The following is a 22,714-nucleotide window of genomic DNA, read 5'->3' on the forward strand; positions in this document are numbered from 1 at the left end:
TCGGTTTCGCTGCTTTTCCAAACAACAACAACAACAACAACAACTTGCGATAATAGAAGAATTAAAAACACCAACTCGGCTACTGGAATGTATTGAAATTACTTCCCGGTCTCTGAGTTGGCCAGCGACTATAGGAGGATTTGATAGGAGAGCGGGACACCACAACAAAAGGGGAGACCACTTGAAGTGTGACAAGAAAAACCACTTCCTGCTCCTGGACTAAAGATAGACTGTTTTTGCGTCTTCCTCGGTAAAACTTCTCGCTGGCTTGTCGTCTGCAGTCACTTTCCACACAATGTTGCCTCTGCTGATAAAAGGAATCAAAGGGAAATCAAAGGGAAACATCATTTTTATGCTCCTGAGGCTGACTGACGCTACATTGCCCTGTTTCCTTATTGTAAAACTTGATGCAGTTCTTTTTGTATCATTTGGATCTGGAAATAAAGGAAATCAAAACAATACTGGTATAGTGTGACTCCCGCTTTAGCCAGAAGCTAGATTGGTGCCCCTGGTGTCTGAAATAGTTAGAATATACGTTAGGATGTATGGCAGATGGAAACAAGTACTCTTCTGGGGAGAGAAAATGGTACCCATGCAATATATAAATCAAATAAAACTGTTTTAGGGCATATGTCCACTTGGAAGTCTTCTGCAATATACATATGTGTATTCACATAGTATGTTCAAATTTTGCTCTAATGTGCTATTACAGAAGACTACCTAAGTAGGAAAATCTGGGTTAAGAACAAAATGAACTTCAGAGCAAAGATTTAATAGTTCTATCACAGATTAACCCCCCCCCCCCCCTTTCCCTAAAAAAGAAAAACACAACAACAACAACAACAACAACAGTAACCAAGCATTAAACCAGAACATATTCATGACAGTCAAGTCTAGATTTCCCAGTGCATACCTGTATCTTTACACTTATCTGCTTGCTATCAAATTTTGTCGGGAGAAATTTTAACAATTTGTTGTGAAAGTTTTGTACTATACCTGGGATGTAGCAAGCATCACCTTCTTTCTGCTCAGCTCTTTATCAATGTTTGCCTAGTATATTATACACTTTTGAAATTGCAAAAAGGTCTGCCGTTACACTTATTGTTCAGTATTTAGTGAACTAGCCATTATTTAATAAATATTAACTTTTGATAGATTCTGATTTTGTGTTATACTACTGCTTAATACCCTGATTCTCAGAGATTTGTTAAACACACACACACACACACACACACTCACGCGCATAAAAAAAAAGTGTGGAGACATCTTTATGGGAATTCTACCCCCTTTTCATAGTCATGATTATATCCCTGCCAAACGAAGTTTGAAGGGGGTATATAGTTTTTGTCAAGAATGACAAAAATGCACCGTCTTCTTTAGTTCTAGATAAATTGCTTGATTTCAGGTTTTTTGATTATGGAAGTGAAGTCTGGTCATTTATACAGAATCTCAAAATAGAATAAAGAAACGTTAAAGATGGGCCATCCCTTTTGCATTCCTTCCCAAATAGCACAGAACATGATATATTCCACCAGAATGACAAGACGATTGTAAAGCTATAACATTTCTGTGATATTTGAACGTTGTTAGCCGTTAAAATTCAAATAAATCACCAAATGCTCACCGTAACATATTCTGTGTACGAGGCACAGCTGCATATACTAATTCTCCTGTGGTTTTGATATGATACTTATACTTCGAACAAAAGATATACATGTTAAAGCTGTCAGAAAGGAAGAATTCACTAGCTTCTTTTACTTTGTTATCTATGGCAAATAACAACACACCATTTACATGAACTACATAAGTGCTTCACACAGGTCTGTAAAACTAGACTAGTAGTTTAGATTTGTAATTTTTTCGTACTACGAAAAAATCTTAACGGTCAATTTAACTCAACAAATAAAGACCCTCTTGAGTTCAAAATTTACAGGAGGTTTCTAAATAGTGTTTTTTTCAATACCTACCTAAGTGTTCTCAGAAATTTTTCGAAAAAAAAAGGGATGGTATGTCTTTAAAATTGGCCAGTGCAAATCTTAATTAGTTATGATACTCACTGTCATGTATGCTAGTTTTAATAAGATGAAGATACATCTAGTACTAAATCTCTAAATTCTTTCTCATTTTTTTCTTCAAGTTTGGACACGTGTGACACTTGTTCTGAAGATTAGATATATTGGGTTGACCCTGACCTGTGGATTTAGCCTTTTCAGAAGGGCAAAAATTGAAGGAGTAACAACCTAAATTTGGGCAGTTTCCTGTGAATAACCTCACCGAAAGTAAGTCAGTGTTGGGGACTTTATTGCATGTATAGTGTAACAAGTGCATATTCTTTTGGTATGAGTTATGACAAAAATGCCTCATAAAGATTAAACAGATTCATGCATCAACTACACTATGTACTTCCTTTTGCTTTGCTTTTCAAGTGCACAGCCAGTAATCATTGTTGGGCAGCATCTACAAATTCAAGCTGTTTTGTTAGCATGGTGCTGTATGGAAAACAAGTGAAAGTACCATGCTTTTTGGGACAGACACAGTTTACACGCTCGGGATGGCAAGTTGTGGTTTAACTTGGCTATTTGGCATGTATGGCTTGTAACACCCTGTTACTAAGCATACCCTAGAAGAAGTTTGAAATTTTGTCACTGTAATTCATGTGGCATGGGTACATCAGAGCAGATGAAGAAAATACTGTATAGGCACTAGTAGATGAAATGGAAATCACATAATTATTTACAAGCAGAACACACGTAAACAAATATTGGTGTTTGTTTGTTTTGTTTTGTGTGTGTGTGTGTTTGTGAGTTGTTTACCACAGGTGAAATCATTGTACAGAGATGGTATCTATCGCTTGGTGTACCAATCTGGTGCACCCATCCCCCATCCTTTGTTACCCTTATTATGCGATGTATTGTAGTGTGAGTAATATGGTAGTCACAGGTCAGTGAATAATCACAGCAAGGTTTGCTCCAGTACACAAGAAGATTGACTCTTCACAAAAAATTTCCACTATTGATGAAATTTGCATGGCATACACCATCGGTCTTGTATGGTGTGATTCTGACCAAAAAAAAAAAAGTAATAATTTTGTTTTGGTTAGAAATGCTTGAAAGTTGTAGACAGCATTAAAGTGATTCTTTGAGGCAAGTCGTGATGATAGAATCAAAGAAAAAAAGAAATGGATCTAATTCTTGTGTACTTTAGCTCAGTTTCAGCTTTGTGTACTCGTGTATAATGGATGCTATATGGTTGTATGACACAAGAGGCATATCAGACTGTGTTGTTTTACCTAACTGAAAGGTGCATTGAGCATTCAAAGAAATTAACAGGAAGTTCCATAGATACTTTCATTTCAGTTGAGATCAAAACAATGATATGAATGCATGCAACTCCTCACAGATACATTGTAATAATATTAGATGAAATCTGTTTGCAGTAGGGAAGGCCAGTTCAAGTATAAAGTGCAAGAATGATCATACAAGAGACATCAAGGGAAGTACATGGAGGAATTTCTTGAGGTATAAAGAAATTTGAACAAATAGTCACAATCATATTTGTTTGCAAGCATCAGAATATGTCATCGTTACGAGTTTATCTGTGAGGATTTTAAATATTAGAATTTGTTTCTTCATGAGTATTTGCCCATCTCTTCTCTTGCAAAAAGACTTGGTAATGATGACAGTAATCATGTCATAGTTTCCCCGAGGGTGAAAGAAATGTTGAATTGTTTGTGTCCTAATGCATAGGTGTGTCTTGTACTGTACATAATAATTCACCTGTCTTCTGTTTACCAAAGAGGAATTCAACCTATGCCAGGCTGTTTCTCATCTGCTTGCTCTGATTCCTTGTACAGCTACTACCCCACCTATGTCAGACTAATGACAGGTCCAATATCAGGGCAGTGCATTTTTTTTGCCTAAAGCACACGCCTTGCTCAAACTTGCCCAATATGATGTACATGCATACAGTATCTGAAGTAACTGCAGATGCTTACAAATTCATTGAATGTTACTCTGAAAGTGTACAATGGATTAATTGTTCTTAAAGCAGGTAAGAAAAGTTTGTGCATATTAAACAAGGCCAGAAAAGTTGTAGTCATCTCTGACAAGCATCCACAACTCGACAAATTCTCTGACGCCTTTGTTACTATGGTTCTCATCCTTATGCTCTCAAACAACAATGCATGTTCTTCATTTCTATTCCCACACATACTTTTGGGGTCTGTTAGAAAAAAATAGAAAGAAAAATATATGATATATATATGTTCTGCGGTCCCTGATAGCTACCAATGCATAGAATTAAGAAATATATAAAAAGTGAAAGTGACACTAAGATCAATGTTTCTAACCTTTTTGAAACTTCACATTATTTCCTGCCTCTGCTAGTAAAGAATGACTGTCTTAAGATAGCAAGCATAAATGTATGTTAAAATTCATGAGTGCGTGGCTCTATGGTCAGATTATTGAAGGCCCCTGGGAAGTTACAGGTATACTGCTTCAGATATGCTCCTCTAGTATTATTATACTGTAAAACATGATATATTCGCGGCATGAATTTTTCGCGAATTGGAGCTGACGGCCTTTTTGGGGGGCATGAAATTTTCACGGACTGCCACTGGCATTCAATGCACATAGTGTAGACAAGAACTTTCGCGTGCATTTTAATTTCGCGAATCTTGGCGCTCGCAAAATTTGTGAAATTAAAATGCACGCAAACATTCCTTGTTTTGCAGCAGTTGAGCTGCACTTTTTTTTTTTGGGGGGGGGGGGGTAACTCTCTGTTCCTGTTAGACCCTAGTAATTGCTTGATTGGACTATCATGCTGGAGTGTGTTTTCCACTGACCAATATACATGAATGTGAAGTAGCGTAGCTACAGTATGCCCCGATTCTGCAGGAATCTTCCTGAAAACTTAGATAGCGAGTTTTAGATCTGTGACGTGCACGCTATTATCAGGGAGGTGTTACAGAATTGGAGTGGCAACTCTTTGTAATTCATGCAAGCACATGTTTGGGTTCAAGGCGTTACAATGGGATGTCTAGCATTCCACTACACTTTTAAGTCATGCTCAGCACCGCTGTAGCTGCAAGACGAAGTTCGGAGACGAAGAACACATTTCACCTTTCGTTGAATTACAAGCTTTATTTCACCGTGAAACTTTGAATGAAATACTCGAATTGATTTAGAATAGTGTAGGAAAGAATTCAATATTATAAACATGTATTTCTAGTTTCTTCGTAACGCACAAATCGAAATGAAATGAAAATTGGGCCCTCTTAAAAACTTAATATTTTTCTATAATGCGCACATTTCCGCATGTTAGTTTTCTATCTTTTAATCTGGGATATTTTGATCTTTCAAATAAAGTACTCCACTAAAGTGTGTTCCAGCATGCTTTTAAACTATTTGCTGTTAAAATTGTCAGTTTTACACTGCATTTTGATTCGCTGCTCCAATTCAAGGTACACAAATTCATTGTTGCCATCACATTGAAAGAGAGAGCGAATTGCAGTAGGAGCAAGTATTTCTAGATGCGAGAGCATTAGTCCCGATTATTGATGCTCTCTTTTGTCAAAGCACATGGGTAACACCTGTAGTTGAACACATACAATTGTAACTTCTCGGTGGTGCCGCGCATGACTTCAAAGGAGAGCAGTAGTTGTCTCTCCTTCTCTAGCACCTCCCTGCTATTATAAAGACTAGGCAGCCTCCTGGGTTAGACAATGGAAACAGGTGTCTCGTGCATGTGTAGAACACCATTTTTTGCCTAATTAGCATTCGTGTCGCAGATCTTAAGCTCGCCAATATTTTTTCTTGTACTGACAGTAGCATGTCTTGGGTCCCCTTCTTCCAAGTTAAGCATGTGGATGCTCTTTTAGTATGATTCATCGGATAAAACACAGTGGATTTAACTTGGAGGAAAGGGATTCCTGACATGCTCGACAAGGATCCCTATTTCTCTGTGACCACTGAAGCAAATTGGATGCGGTTTTCTGTAACAATTCAGTTATAAGACATAGTTCCATACCCTGAAATTACATTTTGATTGATTCACTATTTTTAAAGTTATTTTTGCAGTAAGTTCGGTTGTAATTTTTTTTAAGGACATTTAGTAGATGCATTTGAAATGACAGTCTCTTTCTGAGCACTCTATAGAGCTATCCTAATTTTGACTTTGTAAGTAATTCCTGGCAGCCCTGAGACATGCAACACATTATTTGTGTGATAGTCCATCCTTTTTTTTTTTTTTTTTGCAGGAGATTTGTGGTATTCTAACCTCAGTGCAATATTCTTCATGTATTTGTCTAATTTGTTGTATACTTTATGTAGTTTTCAATTTTTTACAATGAAAGTTGACATGAAATCAAGACAGTATGTTACATCCATCTACAAAAATGTGTTTTAAAGTACTTATTATTATTATTATTTTTTTTTTTTTGTTTCTCCCTATTCCCTTCTCTTTTCTGTCAGGTTTAGGATTACCCACCGAGTAGTGTCGTCCAAACCAAGCAGGGAGGACGGGGAGCAAAGTCCGGTGAGGGTAGAGGCAGAGGGAGGCCACCATGCCGTACCTGGACGTTCAGGGCAGGACCTGCGGCTTCATGAACTTTGAGCAGGATGAGGAGAGTGGACGCTTCTTCCGCCGCTACTTTGTCATCTCGCCGGAGGACGGGGCCATACTGTGCTACATGGACAACCCCATGGTAAGGGAGACGGGAGGAAATGCGGATGTTTTGGGGGTAGAAGGTCATATGGGATAGGAAGGGGTGGTGGTGGTGGGGGGGGGGGGGAGATGCTACTCAAGTTTTTTTTTGGAAGGAAAATTAGGGAGATGGTCCATGTATTACAGGGAATCTATCATAGATCTGAGGAGGAAAGTCTGTGAGCTGCATTAATACAAATAGTCTGTGGTCACGCGTGGGATGGTACAACTGTACGAGATTTCGCGTGAGGTGGAAGATAGAGGCGCTCTATTCAATGAGGCAAAGCTGAGTTGAATAGTTCATCTCATCTTTTCAGAGTATGAAATCTTGTTCCATTGCACAAGTAAAGACAATTCATTATCTGTTTTGAACAACACCGCTGACATCAAGGGATATGTGGTCCACACAGATTCTTGAATTGAGTTCAGAAATGCTAACCATTTTTGTATGAAAGGCAAATGAATAGCACAGTCACAATCAGTCACACAAGAAACAGATCGGTTGAAGTTGCTGACATTAGAATGAGTGACTGAATGCGTGCCTGTAACTTTTGAGTGCGCGAGGCAAATGTTTGTTTATTGTGATATCAGAGCCATGCAGTGGAACAAAAACTATGAGTTGATCATGAGTTTAATACGTTAACCAGTGGACATTGGTGGCATCAGCCTTGTGCTATCCATTTTCGCTCAAACAATATTGCAGGGCTGACAGCAACAGCGTGAAGTGGTACTTTTAACTGCATGTCATTTGATAAGCAATTGACCAATTGGATAGCAACATTCTTTATAAGTATTGTATAATAATGCAAAAGGTTAACTTGCTCTCATTGTTGGCAATGACTGTGACCTCTATGGAAGCACTTCAACTGTCCTTGAGCTCCATTGGACAGGAAGGCAATGACTTGTGCTTAGCACATCTCAACTCATTGCTCTTGGCATAGGAGAATTGCGGCGAGGAGAGCAAGAGATATAAAGACTTATACAACTTATAAAGACTTATACGACTTATACAAAAAGAAAGAAACATAGAAAGATGGGGAAAAAATTGTGGTCAGCTACAATACCCTGTAATTATGTAGAAGTTGTGATTACAACTCTGACTGGGCAACATGATGTGAAAACAAAATTTGGCCAATGGGTTTGGTTGATGAATACTGCATTCTTTTGATGTTCTACCTCTGTGAAAGAACCCAGTGAATGGGGAGAGTTCTACTTTGTGTATGTGTTTGTGTGTGTGTTTATTGAGTAAGGGCGCAGCCCCACCTTTTGTGCACTAACTGAGCGCTGCATTCCGGGGAGTAGGGGGCAGCCCCACCCTTTGTGCGATACCTGATGGAGTGGTTCCGCCCTCTCTGCTGGGGCAGCCCCAGCCATTGTGTCAGTGTGTGAGCAGACAGTTGGGGCTGCCCCTACAATATTTTGTTCGAACTTCTGATGAACTATGTGTATTTACATATATTTCTTATTCTAGAGGGAACTCTTAAAGGGGTATCTAAGATTCATGCACAGATTGAGTTCATACAGTTGTCAGCAGTGGATGACATGACCTTCTCCAGAATCTCAATTCTGTTTTTTTTTTTTTCCAGACTGAAAATTTCTCTTACAGTATGAAAATGGGATTTGGATAATTCGCCACAGAGCTAAACTCTTGCTTTCACTTCATTTTTATCTCATACAGTTTGAATTTCTATCATGAAAAAAGGGGTTCCATGACATTTGCTCCTGCGACAATTTGCTGCCATGAAATATCTGCACATTAAGCCAAACATAAATTCTACCAATAAACATAATCATAACCCTAATCGTAATCCTCAAATCAAACTAAACTGAAAAAAACCTATCAAAACTCTAACATTAACCCTAAGTCCTTACAGAAAATAAAACTGGAGCAATTGTTGCAGGAGCAAATGTCGTGTCACCGAAATAAGCAGGTTTCTATTCTGTCACAACATATCCTTTCTGTCACAACATATCCTAACTCTTCTACCAGCAACTTTACATTGTACAAACTTTTACTGAGAGGGAGAGCTTAGATTTCCAATGTAGATTTTAGATTTATGCCCAGATTGCTATTAAATGCTCTACCAGGTACATAACCTGTAGATTGTGCATTGGAAAGCAGATCCATGCTACGATGCAGGCTGGGACAAGTGTCAAATTTAATTCTTCTGACTTATAGGAGCCCTACACTCCATGTTTAAGTGTAAACGCAGACAAACAACATCAACAAATGGAACTACCAGGTTGATCAAAATTTGATTGGAAAAAAAGGAATATGTTATTTTTCTGTCTGGTTTCACAATGTGGCACTGCAATTTGGTGCGATCTTCCATAAACACATACTTGGTTTGAATGAGGCAGTGATATCACTGCTTCACAAATATGCCTCAAAATTGCACAGAAATTTTCACAAAACTTCCTTTGAAAATAACAGAAAGGGAATTTATTTGAATTCCTTTACTTTCAAACCAATAGGAAAGATTTGAAGCAATCACATTATTACATCATCTGATTTGCATATTATTTGATGAGTAATACCACTGATTCACACACAAAAAAAAAAACATGTGATGAGCTGAAACATTCCAGCACATTTTCATTTTGTTTTGTCCAAGTGTTGTAAAACTTTCATGTTCAGTCAGTTTGTCAAATACAAGCCAAGTTGTACATGGAGTGAAATTTGCCTTGAAATACCAGATTGTTTGGAGGGGGGGGGGGGATGGGGATGGGTGTGAATTTTTGTCAGTATACCTGCATGATGCTCATCACTCAACGAGGGAAAGAGAAGGCTGCATCGTACCAGTTTGGCAAGGTATGGGCAGCTAGCCTATGACTCATGCTCACATGGAATGGGTGTGGCATAACATGGAGTCACATTAAAGGTACCCTCTGAAGTGACAAAAGCTTGTTGTAGCTTGGCCTCCACATTTCAATGGAGTAATACGCGGGAGAAGGACGCTTGAAATGGGGGTCTATTGACACCTGCCAAAATTTGGCTAAACTTTCTGATTTTTACATCTCGTTAAAAAACTCTTAACTCCTTGAACCTAATTCATACATGTTTAAACTTTGACATGAATTGTACTCTTCCCATTGACGTGGGTCTGTTCATGTCGGACCCTTTGTTCTCAAGATATTCATCATTACGTTTAGAAGCTGTCATGCTTTTCGACATTTCAGTGTGTAAAGAAGACATCAAGAGACAAATGCATGAATTTACTTCAGACTGTTCATGCTCAGTTTATTATGATGGACATGTTGTAAGGGAGAAACCAAGAAATACATTATGAAATTATGAAAAATCTGCATTTGCCTTCCATGCTAAATTCTTTCATGTTTGTGCACTCACAGCATCAAATACCAGCAATTTGCGTTGTGGTCTTCAAAAACATCTGTTGACAGGTAAAGCAGGTTTTAGCATCATCGACAACCATGATATCTAAGATCTGACAATTGTACCTAATAATATAGAGCTCAATGGCAGTTTTTTAACTAAGGAGTATGGACGATAAGGGAGGACAGTGTACATGTACATGTATGTCAATGTCTGCAACAGATGGGTCTAGATGATGAGGTTGGTGATGTTTGTCACTGTTAACAAAATTACTTATACCTCTGGAATTGTCTTTGATATGTATATCCTGTGAAAAAAAAACCCCAAACAAACAAATCTAATGATGCAGTAGGCACGGATTTCATCCAGAAATATTTCAGATAGTATGAACAGATTGAATTTGTTATCGTAAAGGACAGTGATATCTAGTTGATCTAGTGCTTGCTGTAAAAAAAAAAGAAAAAAAAAAAGAATGCTTCCTGATGCGTTGAGAGGAGGATTCATTCACTTTGGCTAACAACACCTTTAAATTGCAGTCCTTAGCCAAGTGGGTACTTGAGCATGATCTAAGAATAGCCCCACATTCATGTAATGTTTATTTTATAATGCGTACTTGTGCTATTGTAACCTTATGCTTGTCCCGATCTGTCTGATTAACCTGATAGCATTGAGTTGAAACTACAAACATCATGGTTAGACAATGTAAATGTGTCAGCCTTTAAATAGATAGACATGGTATGGTTGTGGTTTTTTTTATTGTCACTGACACAAATTCAGTCTTCTGATCACCAGTAGACTTCCACTATTTATGGACCAGCTAACACAGATTCCACCTCTCCCATTTTCAGCAGGAGATCTCTCAATTTGCGTCCATGCATTTTCTGAAAAACTCTCCCGCTCTCCCACTTGAGCTCAAATTTTTCCCACTCTTGCTGTGTGTCTCGCGCTGATGATGTATTTTTTCCTAGTTTTAGCTAGATTTAGCTTTATGCTGCCAACCTTTAGTTTTGTCATTATTTATGTACAAAAAATATGGCTAAGATAGCACCCTCAGAAAGCATCTGTGACCCTACAGCTTTCAGGCCCCTTAAATGGGCCCTTGACTCCCTGCAAGGGACGTCACACTTCATCCTTGTGATTTGCGGCAAAATGTGCACATAATAATTTATGCACATGTTTACGTGATCATAGAGTGACTAGTTTGCTGGGGGTCCAGGCGGGGAAATCTTCTGTTTAATTGATGTTTTGTGGTGGAGTATCTGCAGATAACCATCATTTTTTTTTTTTAATGGTAATCCAAGCTTATTATACCTCCACCAAGGAAGGAGGTCATCTTTTCATCAGCATTTGTTTGTTTATCTGTGTGCAAAATAAGTCAAAAAGTTGTGAACCGATTTGAATGAAACTTGCGGGAAAAGTTGATGGCACAAAGAACAGATGATTAAAGTTTGGTAGTGATCTGGGAATTTTTATGAATTTTTGAAGTCTTTTTGATCTTTTGGCAGATAGGGTCAATGAACTTGTGAGTTTAAGCTGCACATATTTGAGGTTTGCATATGCCATATGCACACATAAAGTGCGTGCATTACATGGGCAAGGCGTCACACAACTGGAAGCTGATGACGTAAACAAAAGGCTTGTATATTGAGAAATTGGGAAATTTTCAGCAATGCATGTACAATAGGTGGAAATGAGCTGCTTGGCGGAGGTCTGCACTCTCTGAGTGCTTTTCTTTTCTTTTATTTCTTCTTTTTTCTTTACATACCAGGATCAGAGGCACTGGTATCATGTAGAACCATGAAGTTCCTCTGGAAGGAATTAACTTTGCAGAAATTAAACTGGAGGAAAAAAACCCAATGACAACCACAAGCTCGAGATATTTTTCGCTAGTCAGAACTAGCGCGCTATTTCAACATCGGGCTGATGTGAAAACGCTTAATGAAATCACAAAACTTTTGAACTTATTAGGCATGCATATCATGGATCTAGGTTCACTTGATATAACAGGTGGGTTGTTTTGTTTGTTTTTAAAGTGTGACATCAGAATATTGTCATCAAAGATTTCGTTGTCTCTACGTCATCTACATTCCTCCATCTTTTTGTGGCACTGTGATATACATTGTAATGCTGGAAGTACACAAAACTCTGTGCCGTGAATGTATATTTCAGCAAAAGTCTGTTTAGACGATGTATTGGATTTAAGCCTTTCAAAGTGATTTCCCTGATTGAGAGCCCCATCTGGGCTGCCCGTAAATTTGCCATTATTTGTTTCCGCTGTTCATGTAGAAGTAAGCTCAGTCGAAACATGACCAGGGTCCATGGTTGCCTGGATAAATTTGGAATTTTGGGTTTCAAAGAGCATCAGGTGTTGCGCACTGTGATCAAGTGACGGCAGTTTTGGTTTCAATGTATTTTTAAAAAAAAAAATCTCTTTCACGTGTGTTTAATCCAGGCACACAGGCATGTGCAAGTCATGAGATTTCAGGACTTATGTCATGAAATCCAGCAGATATCTGCACAGATGGGACTATGTCCAGGAAAAGCTTACGTGCATGCGTGCACATACTCCTGATTTCATACATCATCAGGTAATCTGAGTACATTAGCTTAACTGCTTTAATTATTTAGCAAAATAGGATGACAGGATTATGTCGACCATCTTCCTATCTTGAAAAGAAAGAAACTTTCAGATTGCCTTTCAAAAAAAAAATGGAAGAAAATTTTTCAAAAAACTTCTATAGTAATTAAATCTTTGGTTCATGCAAAATTTAGATTGTGAGTAAGCAGTCAAGATAATGAAAGTACACAGGGTTATGGGCTGGTTCCTAGTAAAACGTTTGAAAATACACAAATTTTCTAAACAATGTTAAAAAGTTTGGTTTGATTGACATACTTCTCTGTTAGTAGCACCAAATACTAGTACTTAGCACTGAACAGTATACCATATATGCCGAAAAATTTGTTTGAGTTTTAGTCTTGCAAATTTTGGGCATTGACTGATGTAATAGGCGCAAAAAGAAGAGCACACCAAAAATCTTGCCTCCACAACACAAGTGCAATGCACATTGCATTTTATCATCTATAACATGGGAATACCTAAGTTTACCTTTTAAAAAGATATAGAACTCTCTTTTCCAATTTCTTCACAGTGGTTCTTCATTGTGAGTCATATCGCTCATGATGTTGCTCGATATGCCCTTACTGTATTATTCTTGTGATATGGCATTTATATAGAGAATATCCTGCCAAATGTCACTATTAAGTTTGTACCAAAACAGAGCAGAATATTTTCAGATGAGCATATGAACTGCATGTCTTTTAGAAGATTGAATGACTGGGATTTCCATTCAAGAATTTTTTTTTTTTTTGACTGTCACAGTTTGTTATTCAGAAAATTCCTATTCTGTAGGTTTATTAATGAAATAAAGTTTGTTAAATATCCAGAAGTGCGTTATATTTTGAAGGTTTGCTGTATTCCAAAAGTTTGTTCTGAAGGCGCTATAATCCAAACATGAACAAAAAGTTGGCTTTTTTTTTTGTTCGGAAGAATCATTTATCCAAAAATGATATAAAGTTCATAATTCCAAAGGCTCATGAGTGAGCACCTTCTAGATCTTTTCATGGACGAAATGGCCGGAGTGAGAGGCAGTGTACTCCTGTGACCATTTACACTGCAAAAATCATGTTGGGCTTTGGCTGAGGCTGAAGCTTTGGTGTAAATGGACTCCTGTAGATTAAAATGTACAGTATATAACACCAAGTATTTTCCTGATACTCTCCAGAACCATGATGATTTTGATTTGTGAATGTTGGCAGTCCTGCAATTTCTACAGTCAAGCCTTTCTTCAACTCTCTGCTTTTATTCACAGTGACATCTTTTCATAGGCCCAATTCTTGTTTAGTACTGCGCTGTAGCCTCTGTAGAATTCCACCAAGGAAGGGGGAAAGGAATAACTGAATGAGCTGTTGTTCATTAGGGCCTTATTTTTGAACATTTTTTCTGGAGTCAGTGCTGGCTCATTGACTTAAAAAATATGGGAATAAGTTAGACCCCGTTTACAGTGCGGGGCTGGGCCGAGCCACGGCCGAGCCACAGCCTTTGCCGAAGGAAAAAATCCTTTGCAGGACAAAACCACCTTAAACTATACTCGTTTTCGATGTTGAGGGAGTTAATATCCTGAACAGCGAAATAGTACAGGCAGAGGGTTTGGAAACCAGACTAAAATTGGCTGCGCATTTGGCCCAGTTTGCGTTTACACTGAGAAAAGGCCGGGCTCGGCCGCAGCTCGGCCGCGGCCGAGACCACCTCCAGAGCGTGGCCAAATGCGAGGCCAATTTTGGCCTCGCATTTGGCCTTTTGCGCGTTTACACTGAAATGAAGGTGGACTCGGCCGTGGCCGAGCCGCGATTGAGCCTCGCACTGTAAACGGGTCTTGGTCTCTACCTACATCCTGTGTTCCCAGATTGTAATGTAGTGGTGTGACTGCAATGATGTTGCTGCATGGTCTTCATAACATTGACATAACTCTTAACCCGTTGAGGACGGTTTGATTTTGCTACAACATGCATTTCCCATAGACGCTAACCCGAGTATACTCGGGACTCATCCTCAACGGGTTAAAAGACATCTGGCTGTCAAAAATAGATAGAAACGTATTTGCTGTCTTGGCATTCTGGAATGTAACAAGCTGCAGCAGTGAATATTTAGGCGTTTTCACATCAGCCCGATGTTTCGAAATAGCGCGCTATTTTCTGACTTGGGAAATTAAGAAATATCTCGAGCTTGGATTTTTATCGGGCTGATGTGAAAACGCCTTTTGGGACAACACGTAAATAGCAATGTGAGGAATGCTTTAAAACTGCATGTTGCCATTCTTAGGAATTAAAGGTGCAGATCGGACTGCACAGATAAACATGATATTTTAGTCATGCGCATGGCTTCATCTGATGAGAAGAAGATGAAGTAATCTTCATTGATTGAAATTGGTTTTGGTTATTATACTGAGAAAACTGTTATTTTTGTGTACTGATATTTTTTGCAAATGAGGAGATCACAGACATTTTCACAAGATGTTAGTTTCATGATTTGACACCGAGACTTTCGAGTGCACTATACAGTAATGCACTCGATAATGCTTTTCAAATCACTCTGCCACTTTATACAGTCAAGATTAATAGGTGATGACATGTTTTTAGTGTTGTTAATTTCACGGGTCAGCATTGATTCGCAAAATTTGTGAAAATTTGGATATTGAGGAACTCTGTCCCTTTGCAGTGGTTTATTTATGATTGTATTCTTTGAATAGATAAAGTAATGAAATTCAGAGAGTGAGGGAGACAGAAAGTTCATGACTGCAGATTCCCTGTCCCTGAATTTGTTCTTTATCATTGCTGTAAAAGTTGAAATTTCTGTGCATTTCACGCAACCAGAAGCTGAAAATAAAAGCATGCAGATATGCTTGCATGCCATATATTTCAGTAATTTATGTCCTGATTTCATGGAATAAAAAAACACATGAAATTCATCTTACCCTGCTAAGTGCCAAAAATTACTAATGTGAAAATACGTGCTTTTGCAGTATGCAAGAAAATATCTTTTTTATTATGCCTCCGCCACGAAGTGTTGCCGGAGGCATTATGCTTCAGAGTGTTAGCTTTACAGTGTTTGCATGGAGAATTATTGTGGTATAGTAGTACCTAGATTAATGTTCAAAGTGCTCAGTGTAGAGTACTGTACCAGTATGCTACATATTGAGCAAGCATGATATTTTGGACTTGTGAGATAATTTCATGAGTGATCATATTGACAGTAGAGAAACACAACATCAGAATGAGATATGTTAAGTAATATTCATTTTCAAGAGCAATATATGAGTGATTTTTCACTCTGGAGACAACGTATAGATTAAATTTGCATTATTAGAAGTACTCCACTGGCTTGTCGTTAATTTCGTAAATGTTTGTCGACTCACAAATTTTGCAAAACTTCAAAACCACTGTGACAAGTTTGGCATGTACCGTTTATAGTAGCAGAACTTTGCTCTCTGTCTCACATGCAAGTCAGTGTGTTTGCATTGAGTCATGACCACTCTCTTGTGTGACTTTCCCCACCGATGTTTCCTTAAAGGAAGTAGCCTGCATTGACGAGCCTCGATACATGCCTCCTCCGCCCGTATAGTACGTGTAGCTGTAGACCCTCAGTGCAAAGCAATGATTCAATTGTTAACAGCAAGAGAGAATTTAAGCACGGCATGGGTGCAAAATGACTGCCTTTGCTCTTCAGTCGATGACTGTTTAACATGATGTATTTCTTGATTGCATTTAAAAAGTTGATAGGTACTTATCAATTTTGAGAGTGGTGGTGAAATTTGAAATGGAGAAGCACTTCAATTGAATTAGAAAAGAAGTATTGTGCCTTTTCAAGAAGCAGTAGTGGCCATTCTCTATGTTGAATTGATATGTATTGCATTAGCATTACTTGAGGCAATATTCTAGCAAGGTTTCCATGTCTCAACTGACAGTTGACTCGCAAAATTCTTGAACATAGAGACACCACAAACTGCACAAAAGTTGTGTGATAAACCAAAAGAATTTGTATTTTTCTTGTTAAAAGAGTGACTTGTTTTGAAGTGATTAAATTCAAAAGATTGCCTGCATACAGTTTGATGTTTTTGATCTCTTTCAAAATCTTCACACTAAAAGTAATCAAGTCTGTGCTATCTGCAAGTTCCAGAACAATCATTAGAAAATGTCTAATATTTGATGAAAAATAACAATAACAATATTGCATTTGTCAAATAATAGTAATAATAAACTTTGAATTTTTTACAAACTAGTGAAGTTTTCTTCATTCTTACCCCTGTGCATGATCATGAATTGCTAGATGAATAGAGCCAAATTTGTATCTATTATTGTGAATGCCAGAATGTCAAATACTAGGTACTTTTAATGGTGCAGGTACAGGTACTGGTAAAGGCAATTGTCAAGGGATTATAAACACCCATTGTACTCAGTGGTTAACCTTACACATGCACGTAATATGGGCCTCCACTGTAGTCAGACCAGGGAGGTGCTAGAGAAGGAGAGACAACTACTGCTCTCCTTTGAAGTCATGCGCGGCACTGCCGAGAAGTTATGCGTTCAACTACAGGTGTTACCCATGTGCTTTGACAAAAGAGAGCATCAATAATCGGGACTAGCGCTCTCACATCTAGAAATACTTGCCCCTACTGCAATTGGCTCTCTCTTTCAATGTGATGGCAACAATGAGTTTGTGTACCTTGAATTAGAGCAGCGAATCAAAATGCAGTGTAAAACTGACAATTTCAATAGCAAATAGTTTAAAAGCACGCTGGAACATGCTTTAGCGGAGTACTTTATTTGAAAGATCAAAATATACCAGATTGAAAGATAGAAAACTAACATGCAGAAATGTGCGCATTATAGAAAAATATTAGGTTTTTAAGAGGGCCTAATTTTCATTTCATATCGATTTGCGCATTACGAAGAAACTAGAAATACATGTTTATGATATTGAATTCTTTCCTAAACTATTCTAAATCAATTCAAGTATTTCGTTTAAAATTTTACGGTGAAATAAAGCTTGTAATTCAACGAAAGAAGAGATGTGTTCTTCGTCTCCGAACTTTGTCTTGCAACTATAGAGCGGTGCTGAGCATGACTTCAAAGCATAGTGGAATGCTAGACACCCCATTGTAACGCCTTGAACCCAAACATGTGTTTGCATGAATTAAGAAGAGTTGCCACTCCATCTCTGTAACACCTCCCTGGTCAGATAAATCTCTGTCTCCCTCCTCTTCTTTCTTTCTCTCTCACACATGCACACACACCTACACACACATAAATACATTCCATATCTTTCTGTGGCAGAATGACAATGATGGGATCTTAGCATGCTTGTGATTGCAAAGTAATGTCTTCTTGTCCTCCCCCTCCCCCTTCTCTCTCGAGACAATACACCTGGCACTAGAGGAAAAATAACCTTGGCATTAACCTTCCAACTTTCTGGGTGCACAAAGGGTGAATTGAATGCATAGCCATTGCAACCTGCTGCAGCTTTTTTTTGTGTGTGTTCATATTTTTCTTTCTCGATAGTGTATAGAGGAATTTTCTTTTCATGATTACAAAGCTACCCTGATGATGGTGGCTAAAACTAATTTTTTTTTTCAAATGTTTTTATTGATTTTAAGAAACAAATATAACAACAGTAAATATGAACAATTGAACTTTCCTCATACTGTACATGAACTTGGATAACCAAGGTCTTGTCAAAATGATTGTAATAAATTCATGTGATTAAAACAGTGAGCATACACATTTACATGATAGGTAAAAAATACTTTGCTCATGTATGCTGTATTTGATAGTAATGAAGGTAATATGATGAATATTGATGATGTGAATATTAATGACCATAAAGAGAATAAGTATTTGTCAAGCACTATAGCCACTTTGATAAAATACCAGTGATGCCAGTGCTATAAAACTCTATAAAACTCTATTCCTTGTCCATGAAATGCAAAGACCTTCTTTCCTTGTTCTTCTCTGCCATTGCCGTGTAGTTTTCAAGTTTGGACAGCAATTGGCTGTTAATTATAATTTATTTATAATAATTGATTCTGAGCATGCAGATTGCAACACTCAAACAAACTAACTGTTCTCTTGGTAGTATTTTTTTTTTTTTTTTTTGATGGGAGTGGGAGATATACTCTGTAAAGTCAACTCAAAGACGGAGTGATGTTTCGCTTTAATCATGTATGATAACCACTTTTATCATCAAACTGAAACTAGAACATCGATGTGTGATCTCATTGAGAATCTTCTCTCTGGCAATATGATGCTCTCATTGTTGTTCGTTGATGGATCCAGGGCATGATGAAAGTAATGTGCGGTGGATGCAGGAACCAAAAGTTGCTCTGCTCACTCATATACAGCTTGAGTGTCCTTGTCCTTTAGCATTCAAAACTATATTTCAGTTATAATCTTCCCTAACGGCAAGCTAGTTTGATATGTGCATGACACATTTTCCTGTACACTGTGTGTATTGTAGGTAGTGTATTATCTTCTTTTTTTCTTAAAGTAATTTTCAAGTTTATTTTTTATGCTCAAAGTTCTAGCCTAAGTGGGACAGGATTGGAGAGAAAGTACCATATGTAAAGTAAAGATGAAGAGAATAAACTAATTGTCCCCGCCGAACGAGTTCGAGCAGGGGACTATGAAACGGGCTCCGTACGTGTGTGTGTCCGTCCGTGCGTCCGTGCGTCCGTGCGTCCGTGCGTCCGTGTGTCCGTCCGTGTGTGCGTCCGTGTGTGATCAAAATGTTCAAAATGCTACTCCTTCGCCATTTCTAACCCGATTTTGATTCTGTTTGCTTTATATGATAGCACGACATGGGAGCTTTGAAACTTCTATACAGAATTTCAATTGTGACCTTTGACCTTGACCTTTGACTATATTGTACATTTTGCTTCAAAATGCTACTCCTTCGCCATTTCTAACCCGATTTTGATTCCGTTTGCTTTATATGATGGCACTAGGTGAGGGCTTCAAAACTTCTACACAGAATTTTGACCTTTGACTTCTTTGACCTTTGACCTTGATTTTTGACCTATATTGTACATTTTGCTACAAAATGCTACTCCTTCGCCATTTGTAACCCGATTTCAATTCCGTTTGCTTTAAGTGATGGCACTAGGTGAGGGCTTCAAAACTTCTACACAGAATTTTGACCTTTGACTTCTTTGACCTTTGACCTTGATTTTTGACCTATATTGTACATTGCTTACAAAATGCTACTCCTTCGCCATTTCTAACCCGATTTTGATTCCGTTTGCTTTATGTGATGGCACTAGGTGAGGGCTTCAAAACTTCTACACAGAATTTTGACCTTTGACTTCTTTGACCTTTGACCTTGATTTTTTTACCTATATTGTACATTGGCTACAAAATGCTACTCCTTTGCCATTTGTAACCCGATTTCGATTCCGTTTGCTTTAAGTGATGGCACTAGGTGAGGGCTTCAAAACTTCTACACAGAATTTTGACCTTTGACTTCTTTGACCTTTGACCTTGATTTTTGACCTATATTGTACATTGCCTACAAAATGCTACTCCTTCGCCATTTCTAACCCGATTTTGATTCCGTTTGCTTTATGTGATGGCACTAGGTGAGGGCTTCAAAACTTCTACACAGAATTTTGACCTTTGACTTCTTTGACCTTTGACCTTGATTTTTTTACCTATATTGTACATTGGCTACAAAATGCTACTCCTTTGCCATTTGTAACCCGATTTCAATTCCGTTTGCTTTAAGTGATGGCACTAGGTGAGGGCTTCAAAACTTCTACATAGAATTTTGACCTTTGACTTCTTTGACCTTTGACCTTGATTTTTTTACCTATATTGTACATTTTGCTACTAAATGCTACTTCCGGCGGGGACATATATTACGCACCGCGTAATTTCTACTTTTCCTTGTTGAGTTTGATTTCACTGGCAGCAAATGAGAATGCAACTTGATTTTAGTAAGTGACTGCATTTTTTATGAGAAATGGAAAATATTGCAGAAATTTCTGTAATGATTTTACTGTTAAAATAAACAAATGTACATTGAGATTTTAAAAAAAGGAAAAGATGCATGTAGTAAAGGAACACAAAATAGAAAAGATCATTCATCACTTTTTGTGAACTGTCAGCACCTATCAGGTGGCTTTGAGTAGCCTACTAGTCTATTTAGCATCAGGATATTTGTTAACTTGATCTTCTTTGCCATGGTTATTCTTTATAGCAAAAGTTTATGTAATGAAAATATTAAAAGAACCTATGCCAACATTATTTGATGTTTTGCAAAAGAAATGTGGTCACTTAGTACCATATGAGCAAGCATGTGTGTGCCTTTTTGGCATTTGAACATTTGTGCGACTTTTAATAGTTAGAATATTTACTTGCTGTTTGAGATTAGCGATGACACTTCCCAACCACAATAAGGGGTAGCAGAAGTATGCTTCAATGACAGTTTCACTTCTAAAATCTTCGACTACAGTATAGGAGAATTGTTTCTTCAGCCACTCATGTTTTCTGAATGAAAATATTCTCACTTGCAGTTATCAACATTAGTGGGACTCAGACTAAGGCAAATTAGCAGGATTGCAGTTCTAGAAATTTTGCCTGTATGGGCAAAAAAAACCCCACTCAATAGCGCAGTCAGCATGGTGATCCAAATCCCAAGAAATCTTGTGATTATTTCATTGTTAAAATCATAATAACGTGAGAAATGGTGCGATAATTTGCACCGGGATGCGTGTGTGAACGCTAGAGCAGAAAATCTCAAGATCTTTTTTGAACCATCATTCAAAACAGGCATCACTGCAGTGCACGGACACATTGGCAAGCTAAGGGTCACCATTTCTGAAGATTTTGGGCGCTCGCAATTTGGTTGACAAATTATTGCAATCAGCAATTAGGATTTTTCTGTTCATGTTAATGGAGGCAAAATATCTCTGTATTTGGTGTGCAATTTACATCCTGCTATTCTATCTGTGTGAATGACACTATTGCTGTTTGGAAGGACTGCCGGTACGAAATTCTTGCATGAAACTTGGAGGTTTGTATTCATCGATCCACTCAGCCGTGTGCTCGTGAGAGGTCCCAACTCGCCGAGGGGTTCAAGAAGGGGAGGTCGGTAAAGCTGGCCCGGTGATTTGGAGGTTGGCCAAGAGAAGGAACATGAGTCAAGCGTGACATCAGTATCATGATTTGTTGTTGGTGTTGTCAGTGTGTCATGTTCGCCATGCAATGAAGAGGGCCCTCGTGTGCCCGGCGTACCTTAACCCACGGCTGTCCCTCACGTCACTACATGCGTAATGTCGACAGTCCTTTGTGTCCTGTGCTTCCATGGTGGGGGGGGGGGGGAGGATCGAGGGAGAGGAGGAGGTGACAGAATTGGCATTCGTGACATATTACTGCATACTGATCTCTCTCGTTCTCATTCTTCAGCGGGAGAGAAACTTTAATTGGTGTGTTTCCATGAAGTTTGTGTTTCTGTCATACTCTTGAATGAACTTTTAGTTTGTAGATGCACAAAACTTGGGCATATTCAATCTTTTTATGTTTTTGTGTGTGTGTGGATTATTTCAAAGCCTTGCATGAAATTATTTGTAAACAACATTGCTCTTTCTAATCTTTTTCCTGTATCTTTTTCCCCCCATTTTCAGAATCTACCTGAAGCAGCAAGAAGGCCCATACTGGAAATTCAACTAACAAATATTTCTAATGTAAGTATGTGTTATTAACAATCTAATTGTAAAAGATCAGTTCACTACGTAAGTTCGTAGGTATAACTTTTTTTTTCCCTCACCAGAATGCCTTGTGACAAGCTGTTTATTTCTTCTGCTTCTGATAATTCTGTGTCTGTCCATGTTATATGTTTTAGCTAGATCTACTGTTGCATGGCTGTAAGCATTGGTAAACCTTCGACAAACTCTTTTGTCACCGTGGTAACATAAGTGCAGGATTAATGCACAGAATTTGAATGTAGTGGACATTTTTCCAAATGTATTTCAGTTTAAGTGAGATTTTGTAGCAGTAATATTAAACTGCATTATTGCTAATACAAGTGGATTGTGCATGCGAATGTAAGGATTATTTGATGAACATGTG

General features: G+C 38.1%; 1 protein-coding gene across 3 annotated transcripts in view; it reads left to right on the forward strand.

Annotated features, from left to right (window-relative positions):
- LOC139731555 (pleckstrin homology domain-containing family A member 1-like) overlaps nucleotides 1-22,714 on the forward strand; it is a 93,837-nt gene that overhangs the window by 9,520 nt on the left and 61,603 nt on the right. For all 3 annotated transcript variants that reach the window (XM_071642442.1, XM_071642441.1, XM_071642443.1), the window contains exons 2-3: nucleotides 6,471-6,703; nucleotides 22,270-22,329. In XM_071642442.1, coding sequence (XP_071498543.1) covers nucleotides 6,563-6,703; nucleotides 22,270-22,329 — 201 coding nt within the window. In that variant the 5' untranslated portion in view covers nucleotides 6,471-6,562. The remainder of the gene's footprint in view (nucleotides 1-6,470; nucleotides 6,704-22,269; nucleotides 22,330-22,714) is intronic.

This window comes from Diadema antillarum, unplaced genomic scaffold (genome assembly GCF_040938485.1).
Source record: "Diadema antillarum isolate AM-2024a unplaced genomic scaffold, OU_Dant_1.0 seq00000378_RagTag, whole genome shotgun sequence".
Taxonomy (NCBI): Eukaryota; Metazoa; Echinodermata; class Echinoidea; order Diadematoida; family Diadematidae; genus Diadema; species Diadema antillarum.